This window comes from Hypanus sabinus, chromosome 5, assembly GCF_030144855.1.
Source record: "Hypanus sabinus isolate sHypSab1 chromosome 5, sHypSab1.hap1, whole genome shotgun sequence".
Classification (NCBI taxonomy): domain Eukaryota; kingdom Metazoa; phylum Chordata; class Chondrichthyes; order Myliobatiformes; family Dasyatidae; genus Hypanus; species Hypanus sabinus.
Window position 1 is genome coordinate 15,182,800 of NC_082710.1, and position 19,872 is coordinate 15,202,671.

Below are 19,872 nucleotides of genomic sequence, written 5' to 3' on the forward strand. Positions count from 1 at the left end.
AGGGGGAGAAGCTGTTCCTAAAACATTGAGTGTGCATCTTCAGGCTCCTGTACCTCATCACTGATGGTAATAATAATGCAAAGACGTTCTGGACTGTAAGGATCTGTCATAATGGATGCTTTAAGGATGTGACAAGCAGAATCGATACAGGGAACCTGTAGATCTAGTGTATATTGATTTCAGAAGGCCTCCACAAGGTGCCATATGAAAAGCATGGATATACAAAATATATACAAGATAAGTACTCAAAAGACATAGGAGCAGAATTAGGCCATTCAGCCCATCAAGTCCATTCTCCTAAGTTATTAGGTATGCTCATAGGACTAGACGAGGTGTAATTATAGGGATTGAAATCATATGCAAGATAGAGAATTGGAATAAATGGGTCTTTTTGAGCTGCAAAAATCCCACTAGTTGACTACCTTATTGGCCTACAAGTATCGATAATTTACATTCATGAGCTGGAAGAGGGCACAGAGTAAAAGATAGCCAAGTTTACTGATAACTCCGGTGTGTAATATCAAAAGAAATTACAGCAAAATAGATGTTGTTATTTTTATCTTCGAAGTCTTTGTCTCAAGGTAACAGACCGTATGCTTCAATTCTGAAGAGTAATGAACAGACCATAAACTAAATACTGAAAAAACTAAACAAAATGAAATATTTATCAGTTCAATACCTTGTTTCGGCAGTGGGTAGGGAATAGAAAAATAATCTTCATAAAAGTCTAAGAGTTTCACAGCTGCTTCTAGTGCAAATGAAGTCTGGTTGATCTTGTCTGGAACCGAACACACTGAGACCTGGCAATAAGAAAAATAAAACACATCTCTTCACAACCCTGTGGTGAATATTAGATCAACATTACCTATATCACCTAATCAGCTTGCAGTGTTATGCTGCATTCTATCTGACAAAATAACCCACAGAAGGAGCTTTTGTACAGAGGGATAAACTTGAAACACTGTTACTGGTCACCTCAGAAGGTCAGCTGAGCTTGTCCATGGCCAGATCATTGGGAATAATCTATAAAACACCTCACCTTTAAGCACTCTTCATCTCATGTTCTCGATATTTATTGCTTATATACTTACTATTATTATTTCTTTTGGTACCTACACAGTTTAGTGTCTTTTGCACACTGGTTAAACACTCAAGTTGGTGTGGTCTTTTATTGATCCTGTTATGGTTATTATTCTGTTATGTATTTATTGAGTATGCCTACAGGAAAATGAAATGAATCTCAGGGTTGTATATGGTGATATATACATAAAGTATGTACTTCAATAATAAATTGACATTGTACATCATTTTTAGTCCAAACTGTTTTAACCATGTAGAATTAGCCGGTCAGACCACTTAACTTCTTTTTATGCTTCTCTTTCAAGTCAGGAGTTTAAAATTTCCCAGCAGGATTATCTGAACAGTACAGCACTCAATTCCCAACGAACACAAGTTCAAAGTGAACACCTTGACTGCAGGCCTCATTGCAGCCTTACCTCAAATATGGACAGAGGAATGAATTCCTGATTCAAAACGAGTTGGCTTCTCCTGACGGAAAGCTGCAATTTCTTGTGTAGCGTCAATAAACCTAGTTGCTGTTGACAGGAGTTGGGAACAAACTCCATAATGTACAGGTGCACGCAGCATAGGACGACAGTGTTGATTCTTGGGGCCAATATCTCAGACCCAGGACAACACTGGATTTTGTTAGGGCAGTGTTCCACGTCTTCAGCTATTTCATTATTGATTTTCTTTCTATCATAAGGTCAAGGGCAAGGATGCTTACTGATGTTTAGTATCTAATGAACCTTAATTCCTTAATGAAACAGCTGGTGCCCAGGTACAGGAACTGAAAGATTTAAGCCTAAGCAGCAACTCGCATTTGTGGGGAAAGCAAAGTGGCAGGCAATCCTGATCACGGTTTTCCAAATGGAACAACTGATATTTCACTGGAAATTGGAACATTTTTGGAAGCCTATTTACTCTACAATTTCTAAAGTTTTAAAAATTAACTTACAACCTAATAAACTGACAGTTTTATTTGGTATAAAACCTGAAAATATTCATGGTATTTCTCCATCAGACCAACATGTAATTGCATTCGTTACATTATTGGCCAGAAGGGCTATTTTGTTGAAATGGAAAGATGCTCCTGCTCCTACTTCGATACAATGGTTTTCTCAGGTGATGCTATGTCTTAGTTTGGAGAAAATCAGAAGTCTTGATCCTCGATTTGATTTTGAGAAAAGGTGGGGTTCATTTGCCCACTACTATCATCTGATTTGAGTTAATTAATATGGTTTCCTTCCGATTTTTCTTTAAGTGGATTTGAGTTGGCGAATTGATGTTTTTTTATGGAAACTTGTATGATGTATAGCTCCGGGCTTGTGCTCCCATTTTGTGTTTTTTTCAGTTAGTAGGGGTTTTTTTTACTTAGTAGGGCTTCTTTTTTTTCCTTTTTCTTTCAAAAAAATATTTTTAACACTTTATTTTCTCTTATTATTATTGATATATTGCTTAGCTTTGTTAATCAGTTATTTGCTAATTTAATTCTTCATTGTACGCAATGACATATTGACTTAATGCATCTTTTTAGTTAATCTTCCACAATAATTAATAAAAAAGATTTTAAAATGGAAATATCACTGTCAAATGCTCAGCCCTCAACATGGTCCTTGGAGTATAAGAGTGGGGAAGGAGGTGGTTGGAGGAATTGGTCTGGGTGGTAGCAGGTATTAGTATTTGGAGGTTGCTACTGACCAGAACATTAACTGGACTAGCTGAATAAATACAGTGGGTAAGATCAATTCTTGGAATTGTATGGAAAATGATTTAACTTCCCGCCAAGGGAAAGCATATCTTAGGAGAATCATGGAACACTCAAAACATCTCTGAAAAAATTAAACTCTCTCAGCATTCAAGCAAGTCTCAGCTCTTAAGAACCTCAGCACCTTTGGCACAGCCATAGTTTCAACCTATCGCTCAGGACAATAGCACAAATGCCTGGAAATACTATAATTACCAATCTGCATCAGTGGTTGTATCAAAATTCCCTCAGAGACTTGCTATTATGGAGCAAAACTAGGAAAGATTTGGTTCTGAGATCTGGCCTTAACATCAAATTAAATATAACTTTAAATGGGCATTAAAACTTTATACATACTTTATAAATAAAGCCAATTCAATTCAAAGTCCTACAGAGGACAATAAAAACCACCAAGAACATCATCAAGGTCTCCCTCACCTCTACTGGGGACAGTTACCAGGAATGTTGTAGATGATGGGCCCAAAGCACTGTTGAGGATCCCCACCACCCATCTCACAATCTCTCTGACCCACTACTGTCAGGAAGGAGGCACAGAAGCATCAGGACTAGGACTGCCAGACTGGGTTACAGCTTCTTCCCTCAGGCTGAGAGACTAATGAATATCCTGCTGTCACCAAGATCTCATCACTAGGCCAGCCAGCTGTTTACTGTACTGTGTTTTGCAACATGCATTTTGAATTATATTAACTTACTTACAGTACAATATTTTGTTTTACGTGCTGTGTGTGATATACATGTTGTGTGGATGCACCATGGTCTGCAGGAGCATTGTTTCATCTGGTTGGGGATATGTACAGTCAGATGACAATAAACTTGAACTTGATATCACCCTCCTGTTAAAGTGCAGCCTATTTGGAATTTGAGCTAACCTGTATTGCAGAGAAAAGCAAGCAACTACCAAAAGAAACACAAATATATTTTTCCTGCTGTTTGATCATTGGAAAAGAGAAAGGATGCAGATAATAGTCTTTGCCTCATGGGTGAAGTGGCCCTGATGAAGGCAAAGTCTAGAGCTTTGGCTAATACAACAGGTGTGCAACAGAACCAGCGATGAAAGAGGGATTTCTACCCCACATCCTCAAATACATGAACTTCCAAAGTTACTAGCTTGGTTTTTATTTTATAGAACAAAGATTACTAAATAATCTTTAGGAACAACATGCTCTCAATTTTATGAAGTTAGAATTAGTTGTTAACTATAAAGAGGTAACTTTCTAATGACTTGCGAATATGCACAAACAAGCAGAATCTCGTAGAAGACCTAACGACTGATACTTTCGTACGTTGATGAAAAAAGATGTTAACTCACCTTAATTCCACGCTTGTTCTCTTTCATGATGCATTTGAAGTCTGCCACAATGAAGGCTACTAGGTATGTACTCATCTTTACACTCGTATCAAACTGATCCTCAATGAGTCCATCAGCTAATTTAACTGAGTTTACCTAAACAATACATAATAAATCAGAATCAGGTTTATTATCACCAGCATGTGATGTGAAATTTGTTAACTTAGCAGCAGCAGTTCAATGCAATACATAATCTAGCAGAGAGAAAAAATATTATAATAATACATAAAACATAGTAATAAATAAACAAGTAAATAAATTACATATATTGAATAGATTTTTTAAAAATGTGCAAAAACTGAAATACGGTATATTAAAAAAAGTGAAGTAGTGTCCAAAGCTTCAATGTTCATTTAGGAATCGGATAGCAGAGGGGAAGAAGCTGTTCCTGAATCGCTGATTGTGTGCCTTCAGGCTTCTGTATCTCCTACCTGATGGTAACAGAGAGAAAAAGGCATGCCCTGGGTTCTGGAGGTCCTTAATAATGGACGCTGCCTTTCCAAGACACCACTCCTTAAAGATGTCCTGGGTACTTTGTAGGCTAGTGGCCAAGATGGAGCTGACTAGATTTACATCCTCCTGCAGCTCCTTTCAGTCCTGTGCAGTAGCCCCTCCATACCAGGCAATAATACAGCCTGTCAGAATGCTCTGCACGGTACAACTATAGAAGTTTTTGAGTGTATTCGTTGACATGTCAAATCTCTTTAAACTATCTGCATTTTTTATAGAAGAAAGCATATGACATTATTATTTGTCAATTTGCACTGACGGACTCACAGCTAGTTATTATAAACTTCAGGCTAAGACAATGATTATTATATTTTGTTGCGATTGTTACAACTTAGTTCATGAAAACCAGTCATTCACATGATAATAGTTAAAAGATCATTCAGAAAATATTATGGCCTTTGGCATAACAAATAATTCATCAATGCAGTTGGAAATGTTTACTCTAGTGTTCTAATTAATATTTACCTTTTTGAATTCAAGACTGTGAATCTTTCTGAATGCTTAAATAAATACCAGAACTATTGGTATTTAACATCAGTGGCTTGCTTACACAGAACATAGAAAACCACAGAACAGACTTGTAAGCCCTTGATGTTGTGCTGATTTTATAACCTACTCTAAGATCTGTCTAATCCTTCCCTTCTACATAGCTCTCCATTTTTCTTTCATCCAGGTGCCTGTGCAAGTGTCTCATAAATGTCCCTATTGTGTCTGACTCTACCACCACACTTGTCATTTTGTCCAGCCTCAAATATCTCATTCCCAAATCAATGCCACGATTCACTCTTGAAAATACAAATCCCTCTCATCCACGAGATTCAAATCAATCTGTTAATTAATGAAGAACTACTTATCTCTAAGATGTGTCCCATTGTTGGATATCACTTTAAGGCTGTATAAGTAGGTAGCCTATGATCCAACGATTCAGCAATACTGAAAAGAATTGCTGATGTTTGGAAAGCATTCTATTCCGCAGTTTCGACCCACAATGTCCACAACAGATGTCACTCAAGGCTAGCAGCTACATTGCACAGCTAGTAACGTGACCGGGTGAAATGCCATCATAATATTCTGGGCATCAATGGTGCTGAGCATAGCCTAGTGGATAAGGCATCAGTCTAGTGATCTGAAGGTCACTTAACAACTCATTGCTCTGTGACGACACAGGCAGCCAAGCTGCTTGGGTCCTAGTGCCCTTCCCTTGGACAACATCGGTGGCGTGGAGAAGGGAAGGATTGCAAGCTTGGGCAACTGCCGGTCTGCCATACACCCTGCCCAGGCCTGCACCCTGGAAACCTTCCAAAGGCTTAAATCCATGGTCTCACGAGACTAACAGATCTTTCACACACAAAAAATGCTGGAGGAACTCAGCAACACACGCCGTATCTAGAGAGACCCGACCATACATGCAGACTAACTTGCAGAGTTTGTCCAGCATTTTGCATGCTCAAGATTTCTAAGCATCTGCAAAATCTCTTGAGTCTTCATTCTAGGAGCTTTGCTTTCACTGGGCAGCAGTGGAAAGGGTGAACAGTTTCAAGTTCCTGAGTGACAACATCTCAGCAGATCTGTCCCAGGACCAAGATATTGATGCAGTTACACAAGCAGATATATTACATTAGGAGTCTGAGGATGTCACCAAACACAAGATTTACTATGGAGAACATTCTAACTGGTTGTGTCACTGTCTGGTATGATGGGGTCAATGCACAGGAGCAGAAAAAACGTTGCAGAAGGTTGTAAACTCAGACAGCTCCACCACAGAAACTAGCCCACCCTTCCCCAGCATGAAGGACATCTTCAAAACAGATTGCCTCAATTGCTAAGGACCCATACCACCCAGGACATGCCCTCTGCTCATTACTACTAGGAACAGGAACAGGAACCTGAAGACACATACACAGCATTTTAGGTACAGCTTCTTCCTCACCACCATCAGATTTCTGAATGGACTGTGAACCCATGAACTATAAATACATACATACGCCATAAGAGCATAAGTTATAGGAGCAAAATTAGGCTATTTAGCCCATCAAGTTTGTTTCACTATTTCATCATGGCTGATCCAATTTTTCTCTCAGCCCCAATCTCCTGCCTTCTCCCCATATCCCTTCAAGCCTTGACCAATCAAGAATCTATCAGTCTTTGCCTTAAATATACATGAAGACATGACCTTCACAGATGCCTGCAGCAAGGAATTCCACAGATTCACCACTCTCTGGCTAAAGAAATCCCTCCTCATCTCCATTCTAAAAGGATGCCCACCCCTATTCTGAGGCTGTGTCCTCTGGTCTTAGACACCCCCACCACAGGAAACATCCTCTCCACATCCACTCTATCAAGGCCCTTCACCATTCAATAGGTTTCAATGAGGTCACCCCTCATTCTCCTGAACTCCAGCGAATACAGGCCCAGACCCATCAAACACTCTTCATATAACATTCCATTAAATCCTGGAATAATTTTCATGAAACTCCTTTGAATCCACTTTAGCTTCAGCACATCCTTTCTAAGATGAGGGGCCCCAAACTGCTCTCAAAACTTCAAGTGACTTTATAAAGTCCAAGTGCTTTTATATTCTATAGTTATTTTGTTCTTCAATGTCATATCTGTTACGTACCCTGTAACTGGCTGTCTTACCAGCAAAGATAGAAGTATCCGTTGGAGTCTGGTACTATTTTCAAAATGGTGTTTATTAGTAAAATATACAAATCAATATCAACAATGCAAATATACAGATAATACACGTTAGCAATACTAAACCTAAAAGTGTGGGTATAATAATAATCAATAATAAACAAGCTCTATTGATGTCTAGGGGGTAATGAATTGTTATATGTGAATATAAAGTTCAGTTCAGTTCATACAGGCTGAGGTAGTTGTTGGTTCTTTTGTTGTAACCATTGGAGGGAGGGAGGGGGGGGAGAGAGAGAGAGAGAGAGCGAGCGAGCGAGCGAACAGTGACAGCTACAGTCATACAAACCTTCCTTTATGTTTTTGATCCGTCAATGTGTTGTGGCCATTCAGGTATGACCCCTCTGTCCTTTAGCTAGACCATTCTTCTATGGTGCACTCGTCACCCAGGCAAGGGTGAACAAACACACAAGCCCCCACCGGCCTCGCTATAAACACTGTGAGTTAAAATTGACCGATCCTTCATTCGGTCTCCGATGCCCCACACTTTTCTCATGGTTTCCAACACTTAAGCAGTGCTCACTAGTGTGTCTCCTGGTGTGTCTGAGGGGTGTCTCCCCAGACCTCACTTTTATCCCTACTCACAGGGTCTCAGGTGTCAATCAGTTTTGAATGGCTTAGCCCATCAAACCAGCCCACTCCGGCTGTCCACTGAGGAATTTTAATGAACAGAATAGTACCAAGTAAACAGCCCTCTCCGGAGCCATGAGTCTTACAGGAGTCATAATATGGTCTCTCTCCCCCGGTGTTATCTCGCCCTTGTCTGAAGCAAATGTTCCAGTCCCAGTATGTTTTGTTCCATCTCTTTCTCTCTCATTAACAGCCTGGCAACAATAACGGTTTGTAATTCTCCCAGGGGAGGGGGACATGGGCAACCTTGCACCCTTTTGGCCATCAGAGCTGTTCATCCTTCGTAACATATCCTCTACCAGAGGCCTGGGAGCTTGAGGGTTCAGTGTGCAGTATCTTTACTGTTCCTAACAATGTGCTCTTCAGGACCGAGCTCTCAGATGCTGTTCCCGGGATTTGTTGGAGCCACTCTCCCAGTCCAGGTGTCACAGCTCCAAGTGCTCCTGTCACCACCAGGATTACTCTGGCTTCAACCATATAACATATAACAATCACAGCACAGAAACAGGCCATCTTGGCCCTCCTAGTCCGTGCCGAACCCTTAATCTCACCTAGTCCTTCCAAGTTCTTTTTTTCCTCTGCTCTTTCAAGCCCTGGTATTTCTCCAGCTTCTCATATTCTCTCTTCCTGATGTTACTGACATTCTGGATTGCCACATCTATTACTATTGCTTTCTTCTGTTCCTTGTCTAGTATTACAATGTATGGTCAGTTGGCCAGTACCTGCTTATCAGTCTGTATTTGGAAGTCCCGCAGGATCTTAGCTCTGTCATTCTCCATTATTCTCGTGGGCATTTCCCGTTTGGACTTCGGAGTGTCCAATTCAATCACAGACATTCCTGAGCATAATTCCTGCAACTTGGTTGTGCCGTTCAGTGAATGCTGTCCCTGCCTGCATATTGCACCCTGCTGTTATGTGCTGGATGGTTTCAGTGGATTGCATGCGCAGACTGCATCGTGGGTCTTGTCTGGTGTGATAGACCCCTACTTCTATTGCTCAGCACCTGCTCTTGTGCAGCCATGAGCAGCGCCTCTGTGCTGTCACTTCCAGCCATTGAGAGGACTTTCTTACGTCAGCCACCTCAGATACTTGGTGATGGTACATCCCATGTAGGGGCCTATCCTGCCAAGGCATCTCATCTTCTGACTCTGCTTCACCCACTTCCATTTCCATGTCTCCTGCCTGTTGTCTGAGGTATTCTCCTAGCGGGTCATCCTTAGGAGTCATCTTCCTGACATACTCAAGTATGTTTCACATTTCTTCCAGAACTGTGCCCTTGACAATTCAAAGTCCCCGTCCTCCTTCATCCCAGTAGGTGTACAGTCACTTGACATTGGACTTCGGGTGGAATCCTCCATGTATTGTTTGCAGGACTTGAGGTCAGCGGCTTCCAGTTCATTCCTTGCCCAGCACACTATTGCGTCTGGGTATCTGATGACTAGTAGGCCAAATGAGTTGATGGCTCTGATCTTGTTCTTTCCATTTAGTGGCCGCACTCTTTGGAGGTACTTGGATGTTGCAGCCTTCCTTGTGTCTTCATACAAAACAAATTTCACAACATATGCCAATGGTATTAATATAGAGAGGGGAGAGGGGAGAGGGGCATACATACAAGCAGATATTTATTATAATTTATAGTCTATTTTATTTATTCCACTGCACTACTATTACAAAACAACAAATTTCACAACATGTCAGTGATAATAAATCTTGATTCTGAAATATGCAACACACAAAATGATGGAGGAATTCAGCAGGCAGCATCTGCGGAAAAGAGCGAACAGTCGACGTTTTGGGCCGAGTCCAGGGCTGGATTAAGCTGGTGCGGGGCCTGTAGCATATGTTATAAAGGGGCCCTAAATTTTTTTAAAGTGCATATAAGTATTAAAACATAAGTTATTTATTTGCATAGTAAAGTAATTCAATATTTTCATTTGCTATACAGCCAGATAATACGACAGATGTCTGACACTACAGTAATAGTATTACTTACATGTAGGTATCAATTTCAAATGTCAAGAGTAACAAAACTACAATTTAAAAGTTAGATTTTCTAGATTTAGCATGAGCAAATTTGTTGATGATACGGGAAATGTCTATTTCATGCAGAAGCTCATGTTCAATGCTCATTAGAGTGGGGTTGTTCAATCCGTTTTGACCCATGGTGCTCCTTAGTTCATTTTCGATCCTCTTCGGGTTTGAAAATGAGCGTTCTCCACTGCAGCTGGTAACCATGAGTGACAAATAGATGCACAAGGCATTTTCTACATTTGGAAAACATGACTCCAAAGAATTGTCAGTTATCAAACGGTACAACTGGCACTCTACAAGGTCTTGTTTGGCGCCAATATGAGAAGCAAGATCAGTTTTCAACAGTTCAGTAAACTGCACACATTCTTCATTAAGACTTTCTTCCAGATCTTCCGGATATGATTTAATAAGATTTGATGACTTCTTTATGATCTCTTCAGGTGTAAATGACTGTAACTGATGAAGGAATCCAAAAACGCCATTCAGCTTTAGATAAGCTTTCTGCCTTTGAGACAGGGCAGAAAACAAGCTGTCAATAATGGCGAGAAATGTTTGGCTTTTAAACTTCTGAGAAGGCATTTGAGATTCAACAAGTGGATCAAGAGTGCTGGAAACACTGAAATCATCAAACAAGCGATTTTGCTTGTGTTTTCTTCGAGTTTACTGTTGATAATCTTCACACTTAGTCAGATGCTTGGCTTTTTGCTCAATGTCTGAAAAAGTAGACGGCATAGCTTGAATATATCTATGCAAGGATTCATAGAGTGCACAAGCTGTGTTCAAGACATGGTGCAGAGAAGCACTGGTCATTTGAAAACGCTGTAATACTTGACCCACAATATGAACATTATTCCTGTTTCCAACATCATCATGGCTGAAAGTAGTCCACGAGCCTGGTGTCGACACTCTGCCTTCTGATCATTGTTATTTGAAATGTCATCCAAGACTTGTTTTATTGCAGAAAAGCTGTGTAAATGTGCTTTTGTTGCATCTACATGAGCTGACCACCTGGTATCTGACATTCTTTTCACAATGGCCAAATGATAATGCAGCACAAAGGAGATCCCTCTGACAAGCAGAAGCAGAAAAAAATGTGTACAGGCTTTCTACAAATTGAAAGTAAATGAATGCTTCTTGACAACAGGCAGCAGCACATTTTCCAACCAAATTTAGTGAATGTGCAAAACATGGAATGTAATCTGCAAACTCATTCAGCTCTTTAATTCATGCTTGTAAGCCACTATACTTGCCACTCATGTTGCTGGCATTGTCATAACTTTGACAATGGCAGTCTTTTATATCAATGTCATTTTCCTTTAAAAAGTCAAATAAACTTTTGAGCGAGCTGTTCAGCACTATGACCTTCCATATCCAAAAACTTCACAACTCTGTCAACTGGTCCAGGTGGCAAAACATAGCATACAGTCAGTCAGCTGGTCCACATTAGATATTCATTCTACCAGCGCCAGAATGCCTAAGCTGGCATTCATGGCCTTTAGGAATGCGTTAAAATCCATAATACATTATTTGGTACGTTACATGCTAACATAGAGGACAATTCATATTCTAAAAGCATAGATACGGTGTCTTCGCAACTACCTGTAAATTTAGCATTCTTGTCTCAGAGGCACCAGAGATGTATTGTTACAAATGAAACTGGGTTCACAGCTTCTAGAAAATGCATTGTTATGAACTCAATCCACAGTACTTTGTGGACAGAAGACTGATGGCTGAAGTAATTTATTTAAGTGTAAATGAATCGTCTACCTAAAACTCAGTATAACAGTCGTGAGAATACAGTGAGAATGCCGATTTCACCGGACTGCAGCTTGCCAGCATTTAGTGCGGGCTGGGCCCTCGAATATGCGGGGCCCGTAGCATATGCTACTTTTGCTACTAGGTTAATCTGGCCCTGGCTGAGACCCTTCGTCAGGACTGGAAAGGCAGGGCAGAGGTCAGAATAAGAAGCTGGAGGGAGAGGAGGAAGAAGTACAAGGTGGTAGATGATTGGCAAAACCAGGAGAGGAGGGTGAGGTGAAGTAAAAATCTGGGAAGTTGACTGGTGAAAGAGGTAGAGTTGGAGAAGGGGGAATCTTATAGGAGAAGACAGAAGACCAGGGAAGAAAGGGAAGGCAGAGGAGCACCAGAGGGAGGTGATTGGGCAGATAAGGAGATAAAGTGAGAGGGAGAAACAGGAAAGGGGGATTGGTGAAGTGGTCCAGAAGTTCAAGATATCAATGTTGAAATATGCAGCTGGACACACTAATTCAAAAAACCCCATCTCCTACAAGTTAAAATCTAATCGGATTAACATTTCAAAGACAACTTCCTGATGACATATATGACCAGAATGTCAATAAATAAAGAATGAACAAGTGAAATAAATGTACATACAATGGGCATGTTGGAGAGAGCGATGTGTCTGGATTCCCGTTGTATTTTGATTGTAAATTTGGCTTTGAAGGCAGGCTCATCAAAGCACGGAAAAGCCATGCGTGCTGCAGTAGGTTCAAACTGAGTAGAAGCCAACACTCTGCATAAAACAGAAGAAGAAGAGGCAGTTGGAACTCCATGGGATATTATATGCACACAATGCTAGTTAATCGGAAGGCAAAACTTATCAAGTTACTCACTACGGACAATTGTTGTTTCTACTGAAGAGATGAAACACGGTCAACCAGTTTTATTTCTGACGTGTTCAGCATTATTTTTAAATGAGATTAGATTGCATTGTACTTGAGGTAAATTAACATCACATTGAATTTATAATATGGACTTAATTTGTCAAGCACTTGTCCACAAATATTTTTCAAAACAAATGAAAATATGTAAACTGCCATTAAGTTCTCACATCTCAAGTGCTTTACAAGTGAGTAAAGATAAAGTGGAAGGCCAGGTTCACACATTTTACAGTGTATCAGAAAATCATTCTGTAGTTCTCTGTGAATCTGTAAAGATGGATGGGTGTACAGAGAAAGACTTTGCAGTTGAGTTTTCCTCACTGGGGAATAGGTTTAGGGAATCTAAATGCACATTACAGAAGTTGAACACCTGGATTATAAAGGTATAGATTGGACCTCTATCTGTAGTGAAGAGAGGTTTAGTTCGATTACAGTCATTGGAAGCAAGTTTCTGAGGTAGCATCTAATGTACAGCTACTATAAAGTGCAGTGCAGCAACAGACCTGGAATCAGTGAAAGGGGTTAGGTGACCAAGTTAAGTATTCTTTCGATACATTAAGCAATACACATGCAAACTAATCTGTGCTAGTGGGAAGAGCAAATACAATGACAAAGAGCTAGGCATCAAGGGTAAAACTCTGAGGTTCATTTGAAGTGAACAAGGAAGGAGATTAAATTAAGGGAGCAATGAATTAAAGACCAGAGGGATATCAGATTTCTTCAGACTGGAGAGCACAAGTGTGTTAAAGACAAAAGGGAAAAGCATATTCAAACACTTTGCAAAGATAATCAAGAGTTGGTGATAGCTGGAAATTTTGACTATAGGTGCTTCTTTATGGTTAGGCTGTGGTGGGGAGAAGGGGGAAAACTGAGGGGGGGACAAGAGCAGTTTAGTATGGAGGAAGGAAACTGCAAGAGAATAAAGTAGGGTTAACAACATCAGTAAAGATAGAGTTAAAATGCAGAAATGTCATCAGAAGCTAATACTTGAGGAGCTCAAGAAATTGAGCAACAAACTTCAGTGGTAAACTTTATTGACTTTACTACTTACATCCTTCACATACATGAGGAGTAAAAATCTTTAGATTGCATCTCCAGCTAATGTGCAACATGAAATCATAGTAATTTATAATAAATAGAACAGTCAAATCAGTGTGAGTTCATCAGTCTGATGGCCTGGTGGAAGAAGCTGTTGGTCCTGGCTTTTATGCTGCAGTACCACTTCCCTGATGGTAGCAGCTGGAATAGGTTGTGGTTGGGATGACTCAGGTCCCCAGTGATCCTTCGGGCCCTTTTGACACACATGTCCTTGTAAATGTTCTGAATCATGGGAAGTTCACGACTACAGATGCACTGGGCTGTCCGCATCACTCTCTGCAGAGTCCTGTGATTAAGGGAGGTACAGTTCCCATACCAGGCAGTGATGCAGCCAGTCAGGAGATAAGTATAAAAAAATAAATACCTGTAAAGGACATAATTAGTGTATTAAAGGGAAGAAGTTATTAAGGCTTATGACAGTAACTCCAGCATGTGGAGAGCTGCCCTCCTGTACAGTTGTACTCCCAAGTTGTTGCACTGTTAACTAATTTAGAGCAGGGATTCCCAGCCTGGGGTCTATGGATCCCTTGGTTAATAATAAGGTTCCATGGCATAAAATCGGTTTAGAGTGAAATAGTCTCTGTTTTACTGCACAGAAACAGACCCATCATATTGATACCCACCACCAAGTACCAATGTATAACAACCACATGATGTCTCACATACAGTATATTTACTAAATCATGAAATTTACCTTAATTCACCATCTTGTGTTTTATAGCTGCCCTTGTAAAAGCCATGGTAGCTATCCGAAAGATTGCCAATGTAGTCAATATTTATCAGGTACGTATTTCCGGAGTATAAGAGTCCATCAGACAGAAGGGCAATTTGATCATATGATGGATATTCCAAAAGACGCAGGTTGCTTTCTGGTTCAGTTGATCCACCCTCTCTCAACAGAGCAATGGTTGCCTTGATGATGTCGAGCTGTTTGCTATGCAAGATGATAGAATTGGTATCCATTCCAATGGAAACTTCGATCCTGACAGATGCAGAAAAGTTCAGCGTGGTCAGATTTGGGTGGAGAAGCAGCTCATAATGTACTGGCAAAATGGTGTCAGGTAATCTCATTTTGTTCCAGGGGAATCTCTGCCCATCTGATCTGAAGGGATAACTTGGCTCCTCCCCACTATTCTGATCATGTTTTACGCCGTCCGCAACTGAAAGGACTATAATTGTGATAAGTCCTATTAATTGTAGGTACTTGGCAGTTGCCATTTAGATGACAGTTACTGTGGTACTGTCACCTCCAAAGTCTTTCAAAGGAAGTTCACTGTTTTTCTTTTCACGCAGTGCTATGTCGTATTGGTCACTCAGTGGCTTCACACATCCGGAAAGTAGCAATGTCCTATGTGAAAAAAAAACACAAGAATTAAAAATGTTATGTACTTACATTTATCTGTGGATATCTCTATTACTAACAAACACAAGAAATTCTCAAGATCTAGAGTAACACACACAACATGCTAGATGAACTCAGGATCTATGGAAAGGAATAAAGAGTCGACATTTCAGGCTGAGACCCTGATGAAGAGGTCGATTCTGCGTTCTTCTGCATAGATACTGCCTGACCTACCAAGTTCCTCCAGCCTTTTGTGCATTACTTTAGATGCAGGAATAGTTGTCACAATGATAGCAGTGATAATGGCAGCTCTTTGAATCTCTCAGTCTTTTAAGTAGATCACAGTTAATCTGTATCTCTTCGTATATACGCAACTCGGATTTGAACAGAATTGTTACATAAATCACATGCAATGCTGAGATGGTATGAGCAAAAAATTCCCAGGTTCTAATTCCTGAGTTAACTGATCTCATCGCACATCATCAGCAGAGACACTATGGTTCACTTCAACATCTGATGTTCAGGATGGCATTTTTGCAGTTTCCATAGCTCTTGTGCCAAAACTGCCCATTACCATTCACTACCCCACCAACTCTCCAACATGGCGCACATACATTACCAAATTTATATTCAGTCTTCAAGATAACCTTTCCAAAATGAAAGTTCAAAGTTCATATTAAATTTATTATCAATGCGCATTGCTATCCACCACAAAGTCCCGCAGCCCCACCTCCCAGCCATACCCCTAAGCTTAATACCTCCAACCCTCCTACGCACCCCCATAAACCCAAGCCCTCACCCCACCAAGGGGCCAAATTCACCCAATATCACCAGCAGTTTGCTTTTTTGCAGGCATTTACAGGAAAAAGGTACAATAGAATTTTCCACTTTTTCCACTGATGTTGAGATGGACTGGAACCAAAGAACATGGGTTAAAAGTGAAAGGTGAGAGGTTTAAGGGGAACATGAGGGGAAACTTCTTCACTCAGGTCGTGAGAGTGTGGAGTGAGCTGCTGGCACAAGTGGTCCATGCAAGCTCGATTTCAACTTTAAGAGAAGCTTGGATAGGTACAAGGATAGTAGGGGTATGGACGGCCATGGTCCCGGTGCAGGTCATTAGGTGCAAGCAGGTTAAATGATTTCAACATGGACCAGATGGGCCAAAGAGCATGTTTCTGTGCTGTACTCCTTTATGACTCCATGACTCTAGAATTTCTGGAAAATGATACATAATCAGACAAGGACTGACAAACAGCCAGTGTGCAAAAGAAAACTTGGCAAATGAAAATAACATTGATAATGTGAGTTGTAATGAGTCCTTGAAAGTGAGTCCGTATTTCATAGAATCAGTTCAGAGTAGTGGTGAATGTAGTTATCCATTTTGGTTCAGAGTTTGATGACTGGAGGGTATTAACTGTTCCTGAACCTGATGGTGTGGGCCCTAAGGCTTCTGTAGCTCCTGCCCGACAGTAGTGAGAAGACAGCATGGCCTAGGTAGTGAAAGTTTTTGAGGTTTGCACGTTCAAACTAAAATTAATAATATCTGAAATATTCTTAAGTCACAAGGTTTGTAACTTAGAAAAGACATGATAGGTGGGCAGGGTCCAGGAACAAAGACCGATATTGGTGAAAAGTATATGGTGCTTCAGAAACAGATTTACGGTAATTTGAAGTACCGCACTCTTATTCAAGATAATTCAATGTAATTTCCAGTAACCAAGTATAAAGGAGAACAAAATAATTGATACCCCAGATCCAATGCAGGGCAAAAAAACCACAGTAAGATAAAGAACAAAATAATGAAGAAACCCACTATAGATAGATAAATACATAAGGAAGTTTATACGCACAGACTGATTGCATGTACAGAAAGGGACACTAGGTACAGGGGTGTCTGTACAAAGGTAACTGACAGGAAATTATAAAGTTGATGGAGAATAAAGCAGAAATGCTATACCATCAAAAGTAGAATCAGATGTTTAAAAAACACATACTAAGATTCTTATTATTGGATATTAAATATGAGTAGTTTGGAAGTATGCAACTTGGACAGACCAGACTTGATCGAGGTATACAAGGCATAGATCGACAGACAGCTAGTATTCTCCCTCCCCCACCGCACCCAGTTTTTGAAATGCCTAATATCAGAGGCATGTATTCAAGGTGGAGGGGGGCAACTTCAAAGGAGGTGTGCGGGGAAGTTCATTGCACAGAGATTGGCGGGTGCCCGAAAAGCTCTGCTTGGTGCGTGGCGGGGCAAATACGAATCGGCAGGAAGTGGGAGGATATGGAGACCTTCTGGAGGCAGAAGCGATGAGTTTAGTTTAACATTTAGCTCTGTACAACTTTGTTGTCTAAAGAGCCCGCGCCTGTTTTGTACTGTTTAGTATTCTGAGACCAATGTTAAGTGGTTGCAAGCGAAAGGGGTGGAGAAATAACCGCGGTCGCTAGTACAGTGCTGTCGGGTTTGAGCTGAAAAGATGCAGCTCTGGGGGCGAGAGACAGAATGGCGTTAGCCAATCTTCCGCAGTTTATGTCAAATCAAACTCAATTTTATTATCCCCACGCTCAGTTTCCCATCACCCCCTCCCTTCCCGTTCCTTGCAATGTTCACGATATACAAGGGAACGGGGACGTGAGTCGGGCCTCCGGGCTTTAATGCACCGACTGGAGAGCGAGTGTCTCCCGGGCGAGGCCGTGCTCGCTGGGGCGCTGAGCTCCGGAACCCTCGCTGCACGGACTGAAGCTGATGGTTGCTTTCACCGACAACGCGTCTACCCATTCGGGAATTCTCTACACAAACTATACCTTTTTAACCGAGCAATATGTTCTGCCGACTTCGCGTCTCCCAAATAAGAGGCCTCTGTCGATTGATTCCCCGCAGAAGTGAAAGTGAAAATAAAAAGCTTCCAACCTTTAGGCCTACGTTCAAAGATTTCCCTTTTTTAAAGTCAGTTGATAAAATAATATAAAATATTTTAAATTGATTTACAGCAGTACAGGAAAATATAAACGCTTAGTTTGTTCATCAATGGAAAGTTTACAGCCTCCCCAACTCGAAAGGATAAATTAACAAAACTGGAAAATACTTAAAAGGTCATGAAATTAGGCCAAAATAAACTTGTTTCTTTCTCTCCTTTCACTCTTTCTGGTAATGCAGAGTTACAGCTAAATACCTAGTAAATACACTCTGTGGCCACCTCCTATACCTTATAAAGTAACCATTGCTCTTCTGCACACCACTGGGTGGTTATTTGCCTGACTGTCAGCTTGAGCCTGCCCTCTGACCTCTTACTAACACGGCGTTTTCACCCACAGAAGTGTGCTCACTGGATGCTGATTGGCTTTTGCATCATTCTCTGTAAACTCCGGAGGAGTGTTGTGCGTGAAAATCCCAGGAGATCAGCAGTTTCTGAGATACTCAAATCACCCTGTCTGGCACCAACAATCTATCCACAGTCACTTAGGTCACGTTTCTTCCCCATTCTGATGTTTGGTCTGAACAACAACCGAACCTTTTAACCATGCTCACCTGCTTTTATGCATTGAGTTACTGCCACATGATTTGAATTAATGACAGGTATACCTGATCAAGTGACATCTATCAACATAAACAGGGACATTTTGGACCTCCACCCACCTGAATATTATTGGTTCATCTCATTTGTTATGTGGACTGACAAAGGATTGTGTTCTTAAGAAAAATCCTGATGAATATTCAATATATTTATTATATCAAATAATCTCTTGAAGAAGATGGTAGAGTTTGTCATTGAAACATCAGTTAAGATTGATACCTGTACCAGGCTGGAAGCCCGAGAAGAGTTTATTTGTCATGTATGCCAAGAAAGCACTAGATCTTTAGTCATTATATGTTTATAAATCAGTTTTACATGTGAATCTTCCAATTCCTTTTTTTACATTTTGTATATGTTAAAAATTGAGCAGCTGTTCTTCCCATGATGACTTTTAATGATATTTGTTACTGAACCAGAAACCTACTTAAAATTTGGTCTGGCAAATACCTTATGGCAGAGATAACCAGATATTTTTGAGTTCAGCAGGAAGCAAACATTACTTCACCAGCTACAGCATTTAATAAAACATTTGTTTTCATGCCCTCCAAATGATGCTTATAACATTCTCCTGCGATTACTGGATCAAGCTCCCTGAACACAAATGCAGAATGCCTTCGCTTCTCAGAGTGAAGAAGGACGTGGTCATTAAAAGCCAACCTCATCGGCAATGACCACATCCCATGAGGGGTTAAACCCCAGATTTAAATTTATTTATCACATGTGTATTGAAAAGCTGTTTGCATTAACAACCAACACACTCAAGGATGTGGTGGGGGCAGCCTGCAAATGTCACCACGCATTCTGGCACCAACATAGCATGCCCACAATTTTCAAAAACCACAGAACACAGATCAACACAAGCTGCAACAATAACAAAAGGGAACAATTCAGTAACAGCAAAACAAGTCCCTTTCCCATCCAACTACAGAAAATAATGTCAACATTCAAATTCATATTTTAGAGCAGGTGTTCCCAACCTTTTTTATGCCAGGGACCAATACCATTAAGCAAGAGGTCCGTGGAGCCCTGTTTAGAGTATTAATCTATCAGGAGGAAACCCTCAGGATAATTGGATTGAGATCTAGAAGATGTCTGAAATGGCAGAATGAGAGCAGATAATATTTTGTTGTTCA

The 19,872-nt window shown here is 40.6% G+C and overlaps 1 protein-coding gene across 4 annotated transcripts in view; it reads right to left on the minus strand.

Annotated features, from left to right (window-relative positions):
* The window catches only part of LOC132393949 (endoplasmic reticulum aminopeptidase 1-like), a 109,233-nt gene that overhangs the window by 49,251 nt on the left and 40,110 nt on the right, over positions 1–19,872 (minus strand). Inside the window, exons 1-5 of one of the 4 annotated variants that reach the window (XM_059969439.1) lie at positions 18,371–18,440; positions 14,514–15,167; positions 12,435–12,573; positions 4,137–4,271; positions 680–800 (exon numbers count right to left, since the gene is read on the minus strand). In XM_059969439.1, the coding sequence (XP_059825422.1) occupies positions 680–800; positions 4,137–4,271; positions 12,435–12,573; positions 14,514–15,037 (919 nt within the window). In that variant the 5' untranslated portion in view covers positions 15,038–15,167; positions 18,371–18,440. Of the gene's footprint in view, positions 1–679; positions 801–4,136; positions 4,272–12,434; positions 12,574–14,513; positions 15,168–17,969; positions 18,441–19,872 lie in introns of those variants that run through there. The other 3 variants (XM_059969437.1, XM_059969440.1, XM_059969438.1) reach the window with 3 other exon arrangements.